Source organism: Corythoichthys intestinalis, chromosome 8, assembly GCF_030265065.1.
Source record: "Corythoichthys intestinalis isolate RoL2023-P3 chromosome 8, ASM3026506v1, whole genome shotgun sequence".
NCBI classification, from domain to species: Eukaryota; Metazoa; Chordata; class Actinopteri; order Syngnathiformes; family Syngnathidae; genus Corythoichthys; species Corythoichthys intestinalis.
The window spans coordinates 16,503,703-16,526,876 of record NC_080402.1 but is presented as its reverse complement, the minus strand read 5'-3'; the positions used below and the strand labels follow the sequence as shown (position 1 = coordinate 16,526,876).

General features: G+C 39.9%; 1 protein-coding gene across 1 annotated transcript in view; it reads right to left on the bottom strand.

Annotated features, from left to right (window-relative positions):
• Positions 1-23,174, bottom strand: part of LOC130920459 (lysyl oxidase homolog 4-like) — a 36,071-nt gene continuing 12,897 nt past the window's right edge. Inside the window, exons 5-15 of the mRNA XM_057843703.1 lie at positions 21,829-21,867; positions 21,551-21,758; positions 18,611-18,791; positions 12,054-12,208; positions 11,813-11,980; positions 11,172-11,334; positions 10,852-11,095; positions 9,953-10,068; positions 9,719-9,855; positions 555-666; positions 1-376 (exon numbers count right to left, since the gene is read on the bottom strand). Of these exons, the coding sequence (XP_057699686.1) occupies positions 306-376; positions 555-666; positions 9,719-9,855; positions 9,953-10,068; positions 10,852-11,095; positions 11,172-11,334; positions 11,813-11,980; positions 12,054-12,208; positions 18,611-18,791; positions 21,551-21,758; positions 21,829-21,867 (1,594 nt within the window). The 3' untranslated portion in view covers positions 1-305. The remainder of the gene's footprint in view (positions 377-554; positions 667-9,718; positions 9,856-9,952; positions 10,069-10,851; positions 11,096-11,171; positions 11,335-11,812; positions 11,981-12,053; positions 12,209-18,610; positions 18,792-21,550; positions 21,759-21,828; positions 21,868-23,174) is intronic.

The following is a 23,174-nucleotide window of genomic DNA, read 5'->3' as shown; positions in this document are numbered from 1 at the left end:
GTCTTTATGTACTTTGGTCATGACTTAATCTTTGGAATCATATGTATTGATAAAAAGACATCCAAATCATTTCAAATGGATATTAAATGAAAATGAGTTGACAATTTTTTTTAAAGATGCGTGCTTTCCTTTTTTCTGCTTTTCAACATTAATCATCTTGACTTGAACTGCTTCCGATAGACTTCAACCAGGTACCAAAATTCTTCCTTCTCCCTGATTTATTCTTGTCTCTCAACCTCTTTGTTTTGTTGAGGTGTGCTGAGGAGTTTAATGGTTCTTCTTTCCCTGTATCTGTGATCATCCATTCACAGGAAATTGTTGGTGATCTGACGCTGGTGGTCAAACAAGTCCTCGATATCTGCGCTGTAAGCGTCACCTGATGAAAGACATTAAATTGATTATACAACAGTGAATGTAGAGATACTGTCGTATTTTATCTCAACTTGTTTCTTCTGATTGTAATTCATCATCACATTTGAATTTTTTCTTGCATTCTCTCTCTATTCCGCAGGTTAGATTTCATGCAAATCCCAGCTCGGATGATTTGACTCTACCTGCGTGGCATCCGAACATGTAAGCGCGCGCTCCGTCATATTTACACCGGCAGCGGATCACATTGTTTTTGAAATCGGACTCAGCCATATCCAAAGATGGGTTGACCTCAACCTGAAAAGGAAAGGATAAAGATTTTTTTTAGCAACACAGATCTAGTACACTTTTATACATGAGCACAGATATATAACTAGAAGTGGGAATCTTATGGTACCTCTTGATACAATACGATTTGCGATACAAAGCTGACCATAACGATGATCTGACGATATGGCGATACAACGATTATCGATACATTGGTCAGGAAATCATTCTAGGATGTTCTACAAACAACTAAAAAACAGAAAAACAAGCTGCTGTGAATTGGAATGAGTTTATCACTGGTAGACGCCGGCTTGAACGTTTATGGTCGTCAGTGGCAGCCAATGCCAGGCAATGAGGTAATTTTGGGCCATTTAAAGTAGGGCTGTCAAACGATTAAAATTTTTAATCGAGTTAATTACAGCTTAAAAATTAGTTAATCGTAATTAATCGCAATTCAAACCATCTCTAAAATATGCCATACTTTTCTGTAAATTATTGTTGGAATGGAAAGACACAAGACGGATATATTCATTCAACATACGGTACACAAGTACTATATTTGTTTATTATAACAATAAATGATGGCACAAGATGGCACTAACATTATTAACATTCTGTTGAAGCGATCCATGAATAGAAAGACTTGTAGTTCTCAAAAGATAAATGTTAGTACAAGTTATATACATTTTAATATTAAAACCCCTCTGAATGTTTTCGTTTTAATAAAATTTTCAATCAAAAATAAAACTAGTAGCTCGCTATTGTTGATGTCATTAGTTACACACAATGCTCATGTGGTGCTGAAACCCATAAAATCAGTTGCACCCAAGCGCCAGCAGAGGACGAAAAAACACCAAAACACACAAGTAACAAGTGGACATTACACCGTGCTGTCATTTTAATCTGTTTGAGCCGGGCGTTAAATGCGTCAAACATTTTAACGTGATTAATTTTAAAAAACTAATTACCGCCCGTTAACGCGATAATTTTGACAATTTAAAGTCATTTACCTGTTGATTTTCAGTCACTTCCTGTTGATTTTGGGGCATTTTATGGGTCACTTCCTGTTTATTTTGAGTTACAGAGCAGGAAGTGACCTGGGAATCACCTAAATAGGCAGTGACTCAAACTCAAAAGGAAATGACCTGTAAATGCCCTAATATTAACAGCAAGTAACCTGTAAATGCCCTAAAAAATCAGACAGAATGACTGTGAATGCTCTGGTTTCGAATGAACGAACGTTCCCAGTTTAAATGGATTGGGCTTTGAGCACCGTCAATGGCAGTCTTAGAGTTAACTGAGACACTATTAAGGTTGAAGATTTTGGTAGCAACTTGTTGGTTCCTATTTTTTGTTTTTTTTAAACGCTAACACCTTTTTAAAACGATATCTCGATTCTTGGCACGAGCATTTCGATAAGCTTTGGGATACGAAGTATCACGATATATCACCATTTCGATATTTCGTCACACTCTTATATACAGTATAACCCTAATGAAGCCTCATTTGGTGCGGAATCCAAAACTGATATCAGTTTTTCTCTCTCACATCAAGTTTGTGAACTATAGGATCCTCTTTTTTTCCCAAAAATATTAACAAAAAAAAAAAAAAAACACTGGGCGGGGGCGATGGTAATCGCAAGATCATTGGTTCGAATCCAACTCTCACTTGTTGACATTTCGCCCTACTTGCCTGTGTAAAAGCAGTGCAAGGAGTGGTTGATGGCGTTTTGAAAGGCAAATTGTCTGCCTCGCTTCTGTCAGTCTGCCCCAGGGTAACTTTGGCTACTATAGAAGCTTATCACCATCTAGTGCGGAGTGAATGCAATGTAAGGCGTCTTTGAATGTAAATCCAATTATTATTTTTACTAACATGTGCTTGTTTTATAAACAGAAATCAAATGTCAAGCAATTGTGGCATTTGAACGAAACAGGCATGACGAGTGCAACGTTTATTTGACTATTATGTGTTTACGAAGAATATGTTTACCAAGATGTTTGCATGTAGGAACAAAATAGTAAATCGGTGAACTGTGGAGGGGAAAAAAAAACTTTGACAGAGGAAAAACAGATCAGTTTTTGATTCCCAGACAACAGACCCAAAACCACGGATTTAAAAAAAAATTGCCGCCGAAGGTTTTATTACTGAATTTTTATGAAAATACATCCAAGAATTTCTGTAGACATTCAGTCTGTTTTTCCTGTAATGTAAATCAGGGGTGTCCAAACTTTTTGCAAAGGGGGCCAGATTTGGTGTGGTAAAAATGTGGGGGGCCGACCTTGCCTGACGTCCTTTACGTGGAACAATATGTTTCAGCAAATTTTAGCAAGCCATTCTGTGTGTCACATTTGCTTTATTAAAGAGTTCAATGTGAAGCGATATTCCTAAACAAGACACGCTGACATGTACGACAAGATTACAGGGAAGGTACGTAGTGAAAAACTGAAGCAACTTGAAGCTAGTTTAATTTTAAAAACTGCGACTGTCTCTTTGCAAATGAGGCAGACACAGTTGTTGCGTATTTTAGTGAAGAAATAGTCCAATTTTCACCTATCGTTGAGGCTCCGGGCGTCGCAATCAACTTTCTTTTTTTTGTTGTTGTTGATTGTCGCCATTTTAGAAAACTGGGAGTAAAGGGTCACACGGGGTAATGTTGCTTAAAGTGCTGCTGCCTTTTAGTGGGTAAATGAGAAGCAGCATTTATTGTGTAAGCTACTTCATATGCTGGTAGCAGTACTGAAGACCAATTTATTAAGTCTGTGTGCGGGCCAGACGTTATTGATTTTATGACAGAGGCTGGGGGCCGGATGAAATTTGACCACGGGGCGCATTTGGCCCCCAGGCTGGACTTTGGACATGTCTGATGTAAATGTTTTGGAAATGTGTTGATACCACTTTATTTTATTTACATTCTGAGTACAGCCCTGTTAAAATGACAGATTTCTTTTTCCATGCTACATTAGGGCCCTAAAGTGGCTTTCTGTTAAAGCCAGGGGTCTCGAACTCATTTTATTTCAGGGGCCACTTTAACGACAATTCGCTCTCAACTGTTTAGGACCAGTATATTTTTGGCCTAATAAGTTATTCATATAATATCAGTTCATCTTGTCACAATAAAACAAGGTATAATGTATATACTATTTGAAATGCACATGTCAAAGACTTCATAATTGTCACATCCGTCCGCCACTGCTTGAAGTAGGGGGCCGTCCTACAGTCCGCTTCAGTTATTCGCAATCGGTTGCAGTTAGTCAACACATTCAGCGATCCAACGCCGGATTTAGGTTGGAAAAGTACGAAGCTATACCGCATACAAACAGGTAGGATTGTCTCAGGAGTGATTTGTCCGAGGATTCAAGGTAATTATTATATTTTTCATGCCATGCATGCATTCTTCGACATATTTACGTAAAGCAAATGCTAACCGCCCAGTTTTTTGCTCTTTTAACAAAGAATCGAGACTGTTTTACGTCCATATCTATCAAGAATTCAGGGATTTAAGCATTTATTCACAAGAATTTTCACCCGAAAAGCTGTTTACATAAGGCGGCCGCTACATTGTCTAACAGACTAGCAACATTCATTGACATATGTACGTAAAATAAATCCTAACTGCACGTTTTTTTGTCTTTAACCAAGAATCGAGACTGTTTTACGTCTGTATTAATAAAGAATTCAGGGATTTAAGCATTTATTCACAAGAATTTTCACCAGAAAAGCTCTGTTTACATAAGGCGGCCGCTACATTTGCTTACTGACTAGCATCATAGTTCGCAATATTTACGTAAAGTAAATGCTAACTGCATGTTTTTTTTTGCCTTTAACCAAGAATTGAGACTATTTTACGTCCATATTTATGAAGGATTCAGGGATTTAAGCATTTATTCACAAGAATTTTCAACAAAAAAAAGCTCTTGTCTGTGATTCCACTCGGTCAGCTTTGACGGCCACGCCAACAATCCCGTCAATATCATTATGAAGTCTATGGCACGTGCATTTTCACGTCCATTTTGAAATCATGGCAGCTTCTACTTGACTCTTCACACCTTGAAAACTCAAGGAACAATTTAGTATAAAAGTGCACTTGTACCTCATCTTTTACAAGTAAATGTATGCATCAAAATGCATTAGTAGGCCATGTGTTAGTTATATATATACATTGCTCAATATTCCCATGCACAGAAATATTTAATTAAACGTTCAACTTTCATATATTTGTTTTGATGAGCATATTGTAATATGATTTATAGAGGTGTGCGGGAGCACACTGACTTTATGCTAGATGCGCCTACAGATTCCACAGTGTTCGCCACGGTAATTTATTTTCAGCAACCATGCCTCTCCGCACGACGTACGCTTGCGCCAACATTCCGCACTGTGTACCCACTGAAATTCTTAAACCTTGCTGAACTTTCCGCACGAAGAATCGTGGCGGACGAGCAACTACTGGCTGATGTTCGTAGCTAATTGCAGACACGAAAGAATACGAAGTGTACATACATGGTCAGACAAGCATTGCATGTGCATCGATCTTTACAAAAAGTAATATTTTCAGTTTAGCGGAGCTCATGTCAGAATAAAAGAATGTGATTCTGTATGCATGAATCAACAAAAACGTGCCTGTCAGGCGAAGCCTGTTTCGGTCTGCAGGCCATATATTTGACACCCTTGGCCTAAACCAAACCAACAGATCTTTTTTGATAATGTAGCAGAAGAAATGAAAACTTTTGACAGCTAGGAAACAGGCAGCTTTCAATGAGGGGAGGCTGAGAGACCACAGGATTATTGTTCTCTCTTTTTCTAAATAGCTCAAATTGGGGGTTCAAGTGATGAATGACATCACTTTCCACTGTTATCTCTTTGCAGGTTACAAAAACAGCCGACGGATGCAGATGACAGTTTTGGTTTACATTCAAGTTACAGCCTGTCATTACACTGTCGCCATGCTTGGTTGCCACGACTTGATATTTCCATCCTGTCTGTGCTGCCTGCTGCTATATAAGCACATACTGTAAGTTTATTTTCCCCAATGAACACATCAAACAGATAATGTGACGTAAAAAAAAATGCCACACACTGTGGCATACAGTACATAACCTACTTAAAATAACAGTATTCTTTTAATTAGGTTTACAAGCCTTATTGTTTGCATACAGGGACTTTTTATTATAATGTAAAAAGTGTATTTTAGACATCAAAAGTGTTTGTCACTCTTCAAATAGAATATAAAAATGTGATATTAATTGCAAGAAGGACCAATCAAGCTTGACTCAATGTTACTCATCACTTCCACCATCGTATTCCTAAAAACGGCTGCCTTTCTTGGTAGAAGCCACACCCAGCTGGTGGAAGAAAGCTGAGCAAGCATTTGCGAGCTCCCTCCCTCTATCTCCACTTATGAAATTTACGGACAGCTGCCAGGTCACGTAACACAACTTTTATGCGCGTAGGTGGTTTGCTGTCCAGTCGTGGCCTTATTGCCGCATGTGTGCCATGCAGCTGTAAACGCGCATGTCTGATGAAAGCATCTTTGATAATGCAAACGCTTAGAAACTAATTAGAAACCATATGCATCATCTATGTGGTGCCACTTAGCTTGCAGTAAAAAATAGAACAAATGACAGAGCGGGAGAACAGATGAGAAGGTCAGCATAGTAGATTGGACGTTTAGGAACAGACAAGACCAGCTAACTTCAACATAAAAAAAAAAATAATGTGAAGTGCTGGCAGTTTGTCCACTGGCCAATAGCTCCACTTACTCTCTAATAGCAGGTCTACTTTCTATATAAAGCCACATAAAATGTCCTCTACTTAAATACACACCCACCCTGAAAAAACATGCATACGGCATACCTGAATGGCCGAATGCTTAGCCAAGAGCCACTTCGCTACAATTATAGTTGGTTATCGTTTTTATCCCACATGTGTTTGCAGATTTTAAACTTCTGCGTTTTCCCCTAGCTTCAACACACTTAAGATGCCACTTCACATTCATTTTGGGCATATTCAGCAGATGGCTGAACTTTTACCCATCTTTTTTTCTATACCGTTTATACTGGGCGTCAGCAACCTGTGGCTTTGAAGCAGCATGTGGCTCTTTGAACCCTCTGATGCGGCTAAGTTTAAAATTAGATTAATGAATATCTGATTAAAATGTATTTTGCTGCTTGCTAGATTTATCAAAGAATTTTAACTTCATCAGGTCAGATACTGTGTCCGCCACTCAGAAGGTGCAACCACAAGTCTGTGCCATTCACAGGCAAAAAGACTTCCATGTGACAACCATGACTTTACATAGTTGGTGAATTCATGACCTGCGTGCGTGCTCTGTGAACCTGTAAATATAAAATTTGGCTTATACCGACTTATTCGAGAATTTTTGTGGTTAACCTTTTAACACCGAACATGACACGTTTACGCATATCGTCTTTGAAGCCTCGTCATGCTGTTATTACGTCACCCACGTGCCGCTGGTTTGTCTCATTTGAAAATGCGGAAGTTAAGGTCCACGCCCGTTTTTACTTGAAGCCAATTGACCAAGTAAAACAGGAGATAATGTAATTTGAGTTTTATTGTTTTTTTTTTGCCCTCATAAATAAACATTAAAATGCTGCATGGACCTTGCCTGGCACCGCCAGACTATTCTCCCTGTATTTTTCAAACACTGTGAGAAGGGTCTGGCACCCATGTCATTATTGGCCTCTCGAGCCAGAACAAATCATCCGTGCAATCAGATTTGTTTATTTGCGTGACGTGTTCTTAACGAGCAACGTCACTCTTGCGTGTTGGAAGTCGTCTCCACAACAACACAGATGGCGAACGGTAAAGCTGAGAATATGTTCCAATCCACGGTAAATTGTTTTAAATGACCAAATACACATAGTCGCTAAAACCAACAGTCTGTCTCTTGCTAGCCATATTGAATAAACTTCTCCGTTCTCCGTTCTCCTTGTATGTTTATTCCCTCGCGCTAGAGTTTTTTTGTCGCTCTATCAACGGCACGTCTGCCCGTCGCTGATTGGTCCACTCCGCTGTCTGTTTGCTGTGGCTTGCTCCGCCCTGGGAATTTGATCCGCCGAACGGTCGCCAGACTCTAAAGCTGGAACAGCGGTGAGTCCGTTGTACCAGGCAAGCATGGACCATGTGTTTATGTCCATATTTCCATCGCTTCTTGTCCTTTTTCAAAACTGAAAGTACCAAGAAAAACTACATGTCCGAGGAGCCGACACAATGTGAACATTTTCTAATAAATTGCCGAGCGAGGCACCACCTAATGGGAGGGAGGCGAGGTAGCGAGCAACGGCCGGTTAGATTGAGCGAGGAACTGTGAAACGTGCGGAATGAATCGAAAACTAAATTTTGCGCAAGCTAATGCATTATGCATCAACTCGAGGAAGAGGGTGGGCCAGATTTGTTGTTGTATTTTTTAGATTTAGAGTCGGCGAGTGAAAAGTGAGAACAGCGCGCAAACGGTGGAAGAGTGGGCTGTGTGACGTAGCCTTTTGTCCTGTTCAAGGGGAAATTGAGTAACATTCCTTAAAAAATGAACAGAACTAGTATTTTTAAATTGTGTTTTCAATGTTAAATTTGAAGTTTTTTCACAGTTTTTCACTCTTTTCAATTTGTATATAGATGTGTGTGTTTGAGAAGCTTGATTGTATGTGTATATACTTTTGATAAGGTGATGGGTGCAATACCTAAACTCACAAAGAGATATCCTTCAAACCCTTTTTGTGTTAGAGGATATATATGTATATGGCGGAAAACACTCAGGTGACTTGAAGTTCCGCTCTGAGACCCCCAATTTGGCCAAATTTCAAAATTGTCCAATATCCATGTGTGACACATCATTGGAAAGCTCAAAATCTTTATCTAAAATTTTCTGGTGAAAGAAAAATTTTGAACAGGACAGCATTTAAAAAAAAAACACACACAAAAAAAACTGCAAAACCCATGTGGAGGTGAGAGCACGCAAGAGACTTTTTTACAGACACCATTTTTTTCATTGTGACGTGATTAGTTTAAAAGTTTAAAATATGCGAGTGAATTTTTTTTTTTTTAAACTAAATATCAGACATCAATTAATGATTGTAAGCTTAAAATGACAGATATTTTGAATAATAAATATAATTAATTACCTTCATCTGGGTTGAAACAAAAGCGGTTGCGTGACGTCTGTAAACGTGTGTTTTGAGGGTAAAACGTACAAATTAAAAATAGCTCGGGGGCTTAATGCGCAATGAATCTGCTATGGCAGCATGTAGACATATTGTTCTATCAAACACAACGGTTGTTTTGGTTTAAAATGCAGCAGTTTCTTTTAAAGAGGAGTGCAAAAGCAGAAACTGCTTTCTCAGTCTTGTCTGTGTTTTCCGCCGTATATATATATTTTTCTCTTTTTTCCCTCTATTTTACACTGTTGGTCTACGGTATATAACCTGTTTTGACCATAGTATGTCGAAAGAACAAAAAGGCAAATGACCATACCTGTTGTTTCTGTTGAATCATCAAATATATGACTATTCAGTCTCATTTTTTTCTGTTGAATGTTTATCCTAACTATTTTAATAATTATTATCAAGCTTCAAAATGTTTAGTTCAGCAAGTTTGGTTGTCAATGGGTCATCAATATTACAAATTTTGACTAACAAACTGGGGATTTTTTTTGGGGGGGGGGGGGGGGGGTTCAAAATGTTGATTGTAATTAGTCAGTTTAAACATGAAGGTTATGGTGTTCTGAAAGAAGGGATCCAACCAGGCCATTGTGAACATTTTCTTTGAAATATAAAGGTAACATTAAAGGCATCCAAATTCGGACAAAATCGGCCCAGGTGTTAAACGGTTAACTTCCCTTGTGCAGGTAGATCAAGTCAAGTGTCTGCCACTCGGAGGGTGCACTCACAAGTCCGTGCCATTAACAGGCGCAAAGACCTCTGTGTGACACCATGACTTTACATCGTTGGTGAATTCATGACCTACATGAATGTTCTGTGAACCCGTAAACATAAAATTTGGCTTATCCCCACTTATTCGAGAATTTTTGTGGTTAAAAAAAAAAGTCTTAAAAATATAGCTACCTTACCTGGAACACATATTCACCAGGTCGCACATCCGTGATGTCGATCCACTGGCAGTCAATGTCATGGCGGTAAGTATCCCAGCAGCCAATTGAGATGCCTTGTTGTCCCATGTTGTAGCAGGAATACCGCTTCTGAATACCTGGGAGTCAAAAGGTTTGTATTATGAGGCCCTCTGCAAGCAACATAATATTTGGAAATGTAGAGCAAAAATGTATTATTCTTTGAATTAGTCTGACCATCAGGACAGTAGGTGTCCTCCAGACAGAAGCTGGCTTTGTGACCCTCAGCCACCCTAGTTCCATTGAGGGTCAGCAGATCGTAGTGGGTGAACACCTCAATGCTGTGGTAGTGCCTAAGAAATGAGACAGGGCAAAATTTTATTCACAATAATGTGAAAATTGTCAGAACTCTGTAATTTATTTGAGCTCTCTTTGAAGAATTCAATCAAATTAGTAATTTATATAGGATGGGTGAGCTGCTGACAGTTCATTGTGCAGAAAATGCACTGTTTCGAAATTGATCGTTTTTCCCTCTTTACAAAAGACAAAACTTGGATTCCGGACAAAAACAAGTCATTATGCAAATGTTCTTGGTAATTTGGGAAGATAGTTAAAATTGAGCGCTGTCGTAAGTGTTGAGGTACAAAACTGACTTCTTTGTTGTGATTTTCTTTTGTTTAGATCAACACGTCCTTTCGATACATTTGCGTAACATTTTATATGAGCATTGGAATTTCTATTTCCAAACATAGTATAGCTGAAGTCTGTTGTGGACTTTAAAGGCGTCACACAGTGTGGGTTGTTTATCTGCTTGCTGTCGCACTGTCTCTCGTTATAGAAAGATTCCCGCAAGAGGCCCTTGCAAAAGTTGGAAACCAAACCAATGTGCTAGCTGGTTTGGGAGGTAGTGATTGAGGCTGGAAGAAACTAAAAGCTCTGCCCCTTTTGTTTTCGGAAACAAAACCTCAGCAGCTGAGTAAAGACGTTAAGCTGCTCTGAAGTCAGTCTTAGCGCTGATATTAACAAAAAGGTACTTAATAAGTAGGTGGGTTTATCAGATTTAATCATGCAAGCCAAATTTCACACAGTTTTACAAATGTCATACATAACTTAATGGACAAAAATGAACCTCCTACCTGTGACACTGATGCCAAATCCAGTTCTCTCTGGATGCCCGAGGTTGGAAATCAGCACGGCCAACATTCAAGATACGAGAGGAAAATCGCAGCAGTCGGCGATGTCCGTAGGGCCAGTTCATCCTGGCAGCAGAAGATGAGAGGCATTTCTCCTCATTGGCACAGGTGAGCAGATGAAGAGGTCTGTCCTCCAGGTAGGACGACTCCTGGAGCAGCTGAGCATCTACTACCAGGTCTGGAGCAGCTTTTCATGGTAGACAAGCGGAAGTTCAAAATCATTGCCGATAATATATCTATGTCAAAAAGGTGTTTTTGCTCACTTTCCACACAGGTGACTCCAGCGGCCCTGCCGTCGCCACCTCTTGGACAGTAGACATTTGAATTTTTGCGGCATTGCTGGATGGAGAGCTCAGAGCCGACACAGTGTGTTCCACTCAGAATCACATCACGGGCATCGCCTGAACTAGCCCAGTACCAAGTTTCCTGGACAAACATATGAAGAACAGGTTTTTGCACAGTTAAAAGCTTGAAAACCAAATGATAGTGCCCCTCTTCAAGGCTGTTTTTGCTTTATGACTTGAAGTCCTCTTTTTCATAGACTATCAGTACATATTATCACATTTTACAGTCTTTTTCACAGTTTAAATCTTCCTTTTAAATGCCTCAACACTACACCAACACCCCTCTCTTTCCATGAACTACCCTATTTTCAGCTTGTTTTCCCTGAGAAGTTCTACTGATTTTTCTTTGCCTTACTTTCCCTATTTTATTTTCAGAGTGCTGGAAGTGGACCTTCTAGAAGCCTATAATTACCTCAGGCCTCGGTAATAACACAGCACAGACACACAAACCTAGCACAGAGGGTAGGGAAATGTGGGAGTACAAAGGATATATGCCAAGACGGAGTGACACAAAGGTTGATAGAAGCTACTATGTACGTTAAATTCACTTTTCTGATTACCTGATGAGCTCTGGCGGCGAAACCCAAACCAAGTTGTCGGCACACCACCATAGCCTCGTTGATTCCCCAGTTCTCGCTGCAGACAGAACCCCAGCGCTTCACTCCTCCGACCTCGATCAACACCTCGACGCGACCCTCTGCTCTGTCTCGTCCTCCTGCCAGTCTCACCTGAAACCAAAGAGTGTTTTTGTAAGACTGACCACAGCTTTCACTTGCCGTGTGTAATTTCTTTCTGTCTCACCGTATTTTGTGTACCGGTGTATGGGACATTGCAGCGGACAGCAGCATCTTGATTATGCTTGATGGTGTACAAGGGGACCGGTTTGGAAGCACATTCTGTTAGGGACCTCTCTCTGCCTGTGCACTGGACACTGTTCATGTGGATGGGCCCGGTACCTAGGACGGCATTTCCAAAAATGGTCAATGTTAAACGTTTCCATGCAGGTATTGAAATATATGTATCATGACCCTCCCAGAATAGAATAGGATAGAATAGAATGACTTTATTGTCATCGTACAGAGTACAATGAGATTTAAAGCGTCACCGTAACGTGCACCACATAGAACAAAAGTACAATAATGCAAGGTTAAAACAAAGTACAGCGTACACAGATAGGAATAAGTGACTAGCAGTAAGTGGTATTGTAGTGACAGTGCGTAAATAACAATTTACTGTACTCAGACTAGGAGGCAGATGGATGACTGTCATGCCTTAGGTTGAGTTTTGTTAAGATTTTGCCCTAGTGTTTCTAGTCATTGTGATTACCCATTGATTTCACCTGCTGTGGCCTGCTCCTTGTGTGTTGACCAATCTGCTGCCTCTTGTGTCACCCACTTGTGCCTGTGCGTTTTACCCCATGTCTGTGTTTAAGTTCCCAATGCGCTGTCTTTTCTTGTTGGATCATTGTCTATCCAAGCGTCTGTCTCGTCATCGTTCATGCCTCTGTTGTTCCTGGGCCTCTGCTATTGTAAGTTTTGACCACTTTTGTTTGATCCACTTAATTTTTGTTTGTACTTTGTTTTTTGTTACATTTTTTAGTTTTCCGTCACCCTGCCTTGCCTTTGCGTTGTTGCCTTATGTTTTCCCTGCGTTTGGTTCCAACTTGTATGCCTGCCCGCTATTCCTTGACAGACTTGATATGATAGTGAAAATGCCAGTTTGTGCATAGATATTGATGTAACAGTGCAAAAATGCTACTATGTAACCGTGAAAATATTGCATATGCAGTACCCAGATTGAAGCAGATGTCTGAGAACTTATTACTTAGTGACATGCATGTGATAATGTTGTGGCATTAGCAGTGCAAGGATAGTGATTTCAGTGAGTATGGTGAGAGCCTGTCTTTCAATTATCTTATTATAGTGATTCGTGCGTATCAATGAATTGAGGAGCTAAGGTCATTTGTGAAGGAGCAGACCAAGCAAAGTTCAAAACCCTATTTTGACACGTACATACATATGTTGAGCGACCAGGGCCGCCCTTTGGAGATTGACTGGGTCTGCACTATGGGTCTCAACTGGATATAGGCCGAAGAGACGATTTAGGCATGGGATCAACACCTGTGAAAGGGGCCAAAGTCAGGTGTTTTGTAAGCCAGGCACCTTGGCCTTCTGATCACAGGCTAGAGAAGTTGTCTTATCACTCAAAAAAATGACTCCGGTAGGTTGTAAAGTTTACTAAAAGACTGTGCATTTTCAGCAAGAACACATCATGTTTCCAAGGTGAGCTTGATTAAATCATGCAGTCCATACATAAACATGAACAATTAATGAGTAGCTAGATTAGATCATGTTGATGCAACATAATGTTAACGTGCCTTTCCAACCAATTGCAATAGTCTCGTCATTTCTCGCGAGATTTAAAAGTAGGGTTGCCAGCTCCCTGAAAAAATAAGTGACACCTCAATGGTAGAGCCGGCCGGCCCAATAACCGTCACCATTTCATTATTATTTTGTTTGTGAAAAGTGATTTTCTTTATTAGATGGGGCTTTGCAAGGCACAGGCCCAGCTAGTAAAATTCCTCAACTTTATTTTTATTTCTTTCTTTCATAATCTTATTATCCACATTTTCCCGGCGCACTGGAGACTCCAAACCGTCTGATCGACCGGCACCGTTTGAATATCAAAATGACCGGAATTCCATTAATTTTTAATGGCAAGCATTTTCCCTTCATTTTCAATGACAGGAAAACATAGGTGGTTGTGATTTTTGACCACTTACCATTACATCCCATTGACATTGACATTGAACTGGCGCCTAAGTAAGTCAATACCACTGACAGCTATGTACGTCCATGCCATTGACTATCAGGAATGTCGCTACTATTGATGCCAATGTACTGGATTCCATTGAGGCATATATAAATTGATGCCATTGACGTTAAAATTAGGGCTGTCAAACGATTAAAATTTTTAATTCAAACCATCTCTAAAATATGCCTTATTTTTCCGTAAATTATTGTTGGAATGGAAAGATAAGACGGATACATACATTCAACATACTGTACATAAGTACTGTATTTGTTTATTATAACAATAAATCGACAAGATGGCATTAACATTATTAACATTCTTTCTGTGAAAGGTATCCACAGATAGATTCTTTAAGGATAAATGTGACATTGTATGTTGTGACCAGGGGTCGCGTTAACCGGATATTTTCCGTCGTTGACCGGTTTTTTAAAACGGTGACGGAAAAAACTGAAATCCGTCCGTCATTTTGACAGGTTGCAATTCGCACCCCAGACCACAGGGTGGCGAGTCAGCATATTAGCTATTGTCTCTCTTAATGCATGACGTCGTTGGCTCTTCTGTCAGAATATTGTAGCGTCACCGGGGTCTGGCGGCGGCACCGTGATTGACACATCAAAGCGAGGTTCTTATTTGTGCACCCGGTGTGCCAGCGCGTCATCCAATCACCCAATCACATGACGTCACAACTCCGCCCCCCTGACCGGAGCCGCCATATTGTGTGTCAGCTCGTCATATTTACACATTACCGCTACGTACATGCCTCCTATTACGGCGTGTTTTTCTGCTCATTAATATTAATAATCAAAATGGTGAAGATGAGAGCGAGATGGACTGCTGTAATTCGACAAGGACAAGAAGTCTGGGCACCAAACGATCACCACAGACTATGTAGAAGTCTTTTTATATCTGGTAAGATGCATTTAATATATATTTAGAAGATTTTGGGCTGACAACCACAATTAAGATCATTGTGTGACGTTGGTGATTGGGGTCTATATCGTTGCCTCTTTTTCTTTGGGGGCGGAGTTGTTGGTAAGCAGAGTAAAAAGGGAGAAAAATACCACGACTTCCGTGTCTAATTTTTCGCCGCCAAGCAAGTGTTACAATATTAATTAAAAATGAATGAAAACTAAATACTATTGAATATGTCATCATTATCATTTAAAAAATTTAAGTGACGGGTAAAAATAGACTATGACCGGATTTTTATGACCCTGTCAGTCAAAATGACAGACAACGAAAATGTCTAGCGCAACCTCTGGTTGTGACTAAATATTGCCATCTAGTGTATTTGTTGAGCTTTCAGTAAATGATACTGTAGTGACTAAACTGTTCTGCCCAAATGCATGATGGGAAGTGGGGCAACCATGACTGTGTGTGGTGGCTGCAAATGCTATATCTTCTCTGCGTTGTGTACACTGCAGGGTGTTAAGAAAAAGATCAACTCCTGTTAGTCTTCCCTACGTCGCTCGCCTCAATAGTTATAATTGTTGGCAATTTTGGCAATTAAAAGCACGGTTCAAATGAATGTTTGTAAACACTCCACTCACTTGTCACTGCCTCTTAGCTCTGTATATACATAAAACGGCGCCATTGTAGTCTGTTTGCGGCAATGCGTGAGTGGGCTGTTCCGTGCATGCGTTAAATATTTTAATGTGCTTAATTTAAAAAAATTACTTACCGCCCGTTAACGTGATAAATTTGATAGCCCTAGTTGTGCCATATGTTGGCTCAACATCTGTGCTTTATGTTAAAAGAACACAATTGCTAAATACTGAAGGAAATCAATTTAATCAGGTGCAAATTATGAATTTCTTTAATGTCGGTTCAACATGTATTTTGGGTGAACATGAGTGCCTTACGTTGGCTCAACAAGAGTGCGTTATTTTCGCGCAACATAAGTGCCTAATGTTGGCTAGACATGTGTGCTTTACGTTAAAAGGACACATCTGCTAAATGCTGAAGGAAAGCAATATTATCAGGTGCAAATTCTTTCCATAATTTTTTTAATGTCAGTTCAACACCCCATTTTTTTGAGTGTATAGGGATGTGGAATGTTATCTCTCTAGCAGGAAGGAGCCTAATCTAACAAACTAGATAGGTCAGGCTTCCACTCACAGCTTTTGCTTTTTAAATGGGGTTGGAAAAAGTAATTCCTATAGAAATGTGTATGGCAATTAATGTGACTCATGCGAAGGGCCTGTGAGAGAAAGAGAGTCTTTTGTCCCATTTACAGCACCCTCCATCCTGCAGACCACAGGCAAAAATCTTTGAACTTGCAGAAGTCTGTGAAGGTGTATGAGGCCAATGTTTTATTAAGCCCTATATTTTTTCACTCAAATAGCCACTGATGTCACCGAGCCTTGAGTCAAGTCACTCTTCTCAAACTGCACCACCCATGAGCCCTCCCAGAACTCCAGCAAGGCCCAGACCACTCTCCTGTGTTTGTGCAACATGGCAAAATTAACTTTGTCAAGAAACATTTCAACCCGCAGCTCTCCGCTGTGACATTTACCATAGTCATTATTTAGACATAACACAAGCCCAGCACCTACTTTAAGAAACCTAAAAGGTTTCCATGAATTACTTCGTTAGGGCAAGCGGATAGGAGGAAATTCAGCAACATTTACGGGGTCATGCGATGTTCTCATTCGGTTCGAAATATAATGGCCGGAAATGAACTTAATTGCAGTAAAAGTAGGGCAAGAAAAAAGGACTGCCACTCAGCATGTGGAAGTGAACTTTAAATTGTTTTTGTTGGAGAACTGCATGTCAAGGTTTCTGGGGCCACAATAGAAGCAGTACCAAGAGAATGGTTATGCATTGCATGCCATTGTGAGCTCCAGGTGCTCCACTGGTCAAACAAGCGGTCATGGGTAGATGCAGTCAACCATCAGCTGTCCAGCTGTAAACTTTTTGTCTGCTTGGGTCCACAGAATTTGCCATCAGACTATTTAGAAACACCCATTTAGACTTATTGCTGTTTAGTCTGACCTTGTTCTCATGGGAATTTAGTCAGATGTCATACAAAGAGTAATGAACTGTAATTAGTTGAAAAACAACATATTTTGGGATTGCTTAAATCTTTCTCTTGAAATTAATGAATGAAAATAATATGCCCAAACTCTAACGCCCTAACCATAACCACTTAAATTATGGGCAAATATAGGCGTCAACGGCAGAGCAGCATGCAAACACGGTGACGTTAATGATGCTATAATACTTAGTATTAAGATAATATTCTACTTTAGATTTACACTTTTTAAATATTCGGAACATTTATTGTCAGAAAGGTATTTGTGAATAGTTTCAGAAACCGTGTGTATTGTTTTTTTGGTTCTACAAAGTTGCCCTGCACACTGATTAGCACCCAAGCATCAAAGGAGAATATTCTTGAATCTTGGCTTCACTTGCTTTTTTCCTCCCACAGTCCCAAAACATGTATACTGGATTTATTGAAGGCTCTAATTTATGCAAAGGTGTGAATATGAGTGAGAACGGTTATCTGAACCAGATGGAATATACCCGGCTAGTATGGAAAATTGATTAAGTCTACGTAGAAAGGCAGTTGATGATAATGGTACAACTTTTTTAGATCTGCTGAAGTTCTTACACACACAGAGGCGTCGCGTCCCATTAGGCAAACCAGGCAATTGCCTAGGGCCCCCAGCCAGCAGGGGCCCCCAGAGGGCTAACAGATTTAGCACACGCAGCTTTACTGCACTGTCGCAGCGACAAGTGTTGGGAGTGTTTCAATACCATGGAATCAATTAGCAGATTATCTAACGATTCTGTTATCAACCCCAATCAGTACTAACCATGTCACTTGGATTATAGATTTTAAGAAAGTTCAATCAGCTATTAAGACCACATGATTGTTTATAGAGTGACTCACCAAGTACTCTCTGGAAAGTCCTAGCTGAGATGTTTTACGTTGATTTTAACAGGCCACCTCATTATTCATGTGACTACCATAAGAAATGGTGATTTTTCCAATAAAGTCTATTAATGGGTCTATCGTATTCCTCGTCGAATACTCTAAAAGAAAAATATAACATATATGCATCTAAAATAATCCTAAACTATTTTATTAGCAATTTTAATACTCCTTTTAGCAAGGTTCCTTGGGTATGCGTACGTTCCCATAGCAACCAGTCCTGTTATTGTCCTACGTCACAAGCGCTGCGTATTCTGGGAGCGAGAATAGACGTAGTGTGCGCATTTCGAGCAGAGCACGGCCACCTGTTAAAATGTGTGCGTCCATGAACGAATATAAGTACATCCATATGAGTCAGTGTAAAGTGCTTAGTTTTCGCCACTTTTATGGCCAAGCTGACCGCACGTGCACGCAGCGCGCACTCGCACCCCCCCACCTTTGTGTTCATTATACTGCGCGAGTATGTATGTGAGTCCCGTGACTCAGAAGGGCCCCATGTTGCCTGTTGCCTGGGGCCCCCAGGGACCCTTGCTACGCCTCTGTACACACCTACAGTAAGTGCTCTTTTGTGTACATGTTAATCTACAGTACATGTGTCTTTTCTCACCCTCTCCCAACTGAGCCCTGGTCAGAGCCTCCTTGGCAGTTCCAAAGCCCAGCTCTCTGCAGACCACGCTCGCGTCTGTGATGTCCCACAAATGGTCTGCTACGGTGCCCCACTTGCCCTCTTTCAGAACCTCCACCCGACCCTCTCCAACACGGGGCCCCGCCTTCAGACGCACGTTGCTCTGGTAGGAAAAAGAAAATGAGTACACATTTGTTGTTTTGAAACACATTTAGATACTTTTTATTATTGAATGTTGCATTTTCCATCTTCATTCTTGAGTTTATTTTTAAACGTTTGTTTGCATATCCTCTCTAAAATCTCTTGGTGGTTTTACCCAAAGCTAAACTAGAAGACAAAAAAATATATTTTGACTTAATAGAGGAGTCCTTCAAGTAAGCATGTTCTCAAATTAAAGCTTCAAATAAACAAACTATACTAGTACACGCATTAAACCACCCAGTGACACCAGTTTTTGGTGGAGAAGAACTGCATTGCATTGAGACTTGTAATACATGACACGCTCTCACTTGCCAATTTATCAAGCAAAAGATATTAAATATGTTTTTGCTACAATGACAATATTGTGAAATACGATTTCTCTGAGAGAACCAATCTACAGTAGTATGAAAAGGTATCTGAGCATTTTGGAATTTCTCACATTCCTGCATAAAATCACCTTCAAATGTGAGCTGATCTTTGTCAAAATCACACAGATGAAAAAACTGTCTGGTTTAACTAAAACCACCCAAACATTTATAGGTTTTCATAATTTAATGAGGATAGTATGCAAATAATGACAAAAGGGGGAAAAATAAGTATGTGAACCATGACATTGAATATTTTGTGGCCCCCCCCCCCCCCCCCCCCCTTGGCGGCAATTACTTCAACCAGATGCTTCCTGTAGCCGCAGATCAGTCTGGTACATTGATCAGGACTAATCCTGGCCCATTCTTCTCTACAAAACTGCTGTAGTTCTGTCAGATTCCTTGGATGTCTGGCATGAATCACTGTCTTTAGGTCATGCCACAGCATCTCAATGGGGTTCAAGTCTGGACTTTAACTTGGCCACTCCAGAATGTGTATTTTGTTCTTCTGAAACCATTCCGAAGTTGATTTACTTCTGTGTTTTGGATCATTGTCTTGTTGCTGCATCCATCGTCTTTTTAGCGTCAACTGTCTGACAGACCGCCTCAGGTATTCCTGCAAAATATCCTGATAAACCTTTGAATTCATTCTTCCATTAATGATTGCAAGTTGTTCAGATCCTGAGGCAGCAAAACAGCCCCAAAGTCATGACGCACCCTCCACCATGCTTCACGGTGGGGATGAGGGATTGATGTTGGTGAGCTGTTCCATTTTTCCTCCACACATGACATTGTGTGTTACTCCCAAACAATTCAACTTTGGTGTCATCAGTCCATAAAATATTTTGCCAAAACTTCTGTGGAGTGTCCAAGACCTTTTTGCGAACATTAAACGAGCAACAATGCTTTATTTAGATAGCAGTGGCTTCCTCCGTGGAGCCCTCCTATGAACACCATTCTAAGCCGTAGTTTTACATATAGTTGATGTGTGCACAGAGATATTGGAATGTGCCTGTGATTTCTGTAAGTCTTTAGCAGACACTCTTGGGTTCTTTTTTACCTCTCTGAGTATTCTGCGCTAAAGTTTTGGCATCATTTTTGGTGGACAGCCACTCCTTGGGAGAGAAGCAACAGTGCCAAACTCTCTCCATTTGTGGACAACTTCTCTGATTGTCGATTGATGAACATCCAGACTTTGAGAGATGGTTTTGTATCCTTTCCAAGCTTTATACAAATGAAATATCCTTGATCGTAGCTCTTCAGACAGCTCTCTTGACCGAGCCATGATGCACATCAGACAATGCTTCTGATCAAGAAAATTCTTAGCAGTTGTGTGTTTTATAGTGGGCAGGGTAGCTTTAAACCACTCATCAGTGATTGGGCACACACCTGACTTAAATTGTTAGGTAAAAATTGGTTTCAATTGCTCATTAAGTCTCTTTAGGGAGAGGGTTCACTTACTTTTTATCCCCCTTCTGTCATTGTTTGCATGCTATCCACATGAAAATATGTTTGGGTGGTTTTAGTTAAAGCAGACACTGTTTTTACATCTGTGCGATTTTGACAAAGATCAGATCACATTTGATGGTGATTTTATGCAGAAATGTGAGAAATTCCAAACAGTTCAGATGCTTTTTCATAGCACTGTATAGTACAATATTACTCTCCCATGGCTTGTACTGAAGGTGTACCCTGCATTGTTTCATACAAGTACTGTATATACAGTGGTACCTCTACTTACGAAATTGATTGGTTCTGGAAGTAGTTTCGTAAATTAAAATTCTGTAAGTAGACGCGTTTTCCATGTAAATGCCCTAATCTGTTCCAAGCCCCCCCAAAATTTAAACATAAATCTTATATAATGCATGAAAATGCTCCAAAACATGTGACAAATATGTTACAATTAAATTATTGCACAATGAACATAAAATATGAGTTTTGCATAATGTAAAAAGCCAAGAATAAAATAGACAATAAAAGTTAATATACTCATGTAAAGTTGTCAGAACACAAGAGGCGAATGAAGAGGACGCTGGGATACACACATACACATACAGTAGAGGTCCCTCTCAGCCAATTGGACGCTAGGAATGCTAGGCAATAGCCAATGGCAGAGCAGCTATAAGTATGTTACGTTTAGTAAACTCTGGGAGCTTCGAGAACCAGCCATACTGTATTTTTGCTTTTCGGTCCCTGAAATTTCTTTCGTGACAAGAGGCAATATTTTCCTGTTGAAGCGTGTTTTAACCTGAACATTGTGTATGTTGAGACGTTTGCAAGTAATGTTACCACTGTATTTCCATAAATGACAATAATTTCATTCCTTCAAATAAAGGTATGAGGAACCAGAACTGACCGACGTGGGGTGTGTTGCCTGTCTTCGGCCGTTGCGCGCAAACTGTGCTCCAGGAACACAGCGGACTACAGCGTGCATGCCTCCCGCGCATGGACCGTCTCTTCTGCGGACTGACAACTGGGCCTGACACTGTGACAAGGAGACCTCCACTCCCTGACACTGCACCCGCTCCACCCAGTAAGCCTTCTTGGTAACCTGTGATCTCAGTCTGAGAAGGAAAATTGAATGTGAACTACATGCATGCGTAAACGTTGGACTTCTATTAGAACTGAGTTTACCTTGATGATGGATCTGCTAGCTTGGAGTCCCACAGTTTCCTGAAAAACAAAAGTATGAGAAATTTCAGGAACATACTCTAAAAAGTTGTCTATTATAACCATGCACCATCCAATATATTTTATGTTGATTTATTTTAACTCGTATTATGGGAAATTAAGTCCTAAATTTGCTAGTCTAAAACCGACAAGCATTGAAAAAGGGAACATTAAGGATATAAAAAGTTTCACAAGCCAGAAAGTGCCTGGAAGGTGTCATTTAGTCAAGCACACTCACACCAATGCTGACCACTTGCATCAACCAGAGACCACAAGCAGGTGCAGCCTAAAGGACACCCTTTGTGTATTCAGAGTGTCAGAACACTCAGTAGCACTGTTTACCTGCATCACCAGACCAGTGATGCAAATGTAAATATTGAGCAAACCAAAGTGATGGATATATTGTATTACGAAATCACAAATTCAGTGTCTTAACATTGGTAGGGACGATATGGCATAACCTGTATTTACACTTTTTGCTGGGGACGGGACATTCATAATGATCAATGCAAAATAAATCTGTATCGACTTATAGTAAAATTTATGTGTATTGGTTCAGCCTACATCGATCAATTCAAACCTTTGTTTTCAAACAAGAAAGAAAACTTCCAGAATAAAATATCCAGATTTTATGAGCAAATTTGAATTGCATGATTTGAACATAATTTAAATTACATTAACATACACAATAAATAAAAGCTTGTAAACCATCTATGGTATTAACTATTCAGGAATGCAAAAAAAAAAAAAAATAAACATTTTACTTAACACCACTCAACAATGTATGAATAAGAAAATTAAATATAACTGAAAAAACTTTTGTCTGGGAATAACAAAAAAAAAAAAAAAAATGGAGCCGTCCTTTAGGTAAAACACAAGCACAGCCAAACTCAACAACAACAAAAAAGAAAGCTTCTTTGGGGTGCTTTAAGACCGCATAAATGAACTAAAAATGAAAACTGGGCAGAAGGGGGTAAACCTCAGTTCACTCCATTTCTCACAGTTTAATTAACACTAACAGTAGAAAACACATACAGGAGGACACTTCTCTCTAAGCAGCTTCCTACTCGAGTTTTGCAGGTTAGCAAGTTCACACTGTTTAATGTTGTGCTAACTCTGATGCAGGTCGGACTTCTAGCTTTTAGCAAAATTAGTGGTGTGTTCCCCACTTCCACAACACATCTTCATTCACATCGTTCCTCATCTTTTTACATTTATTACAGTGGCTGCTGCTGGCTGAAGAAAAAAAAAACTTCTAATATCCCTAGTATCTCTAATATCTAATGTCTGTGTTTGTGTGTGCATGGGTT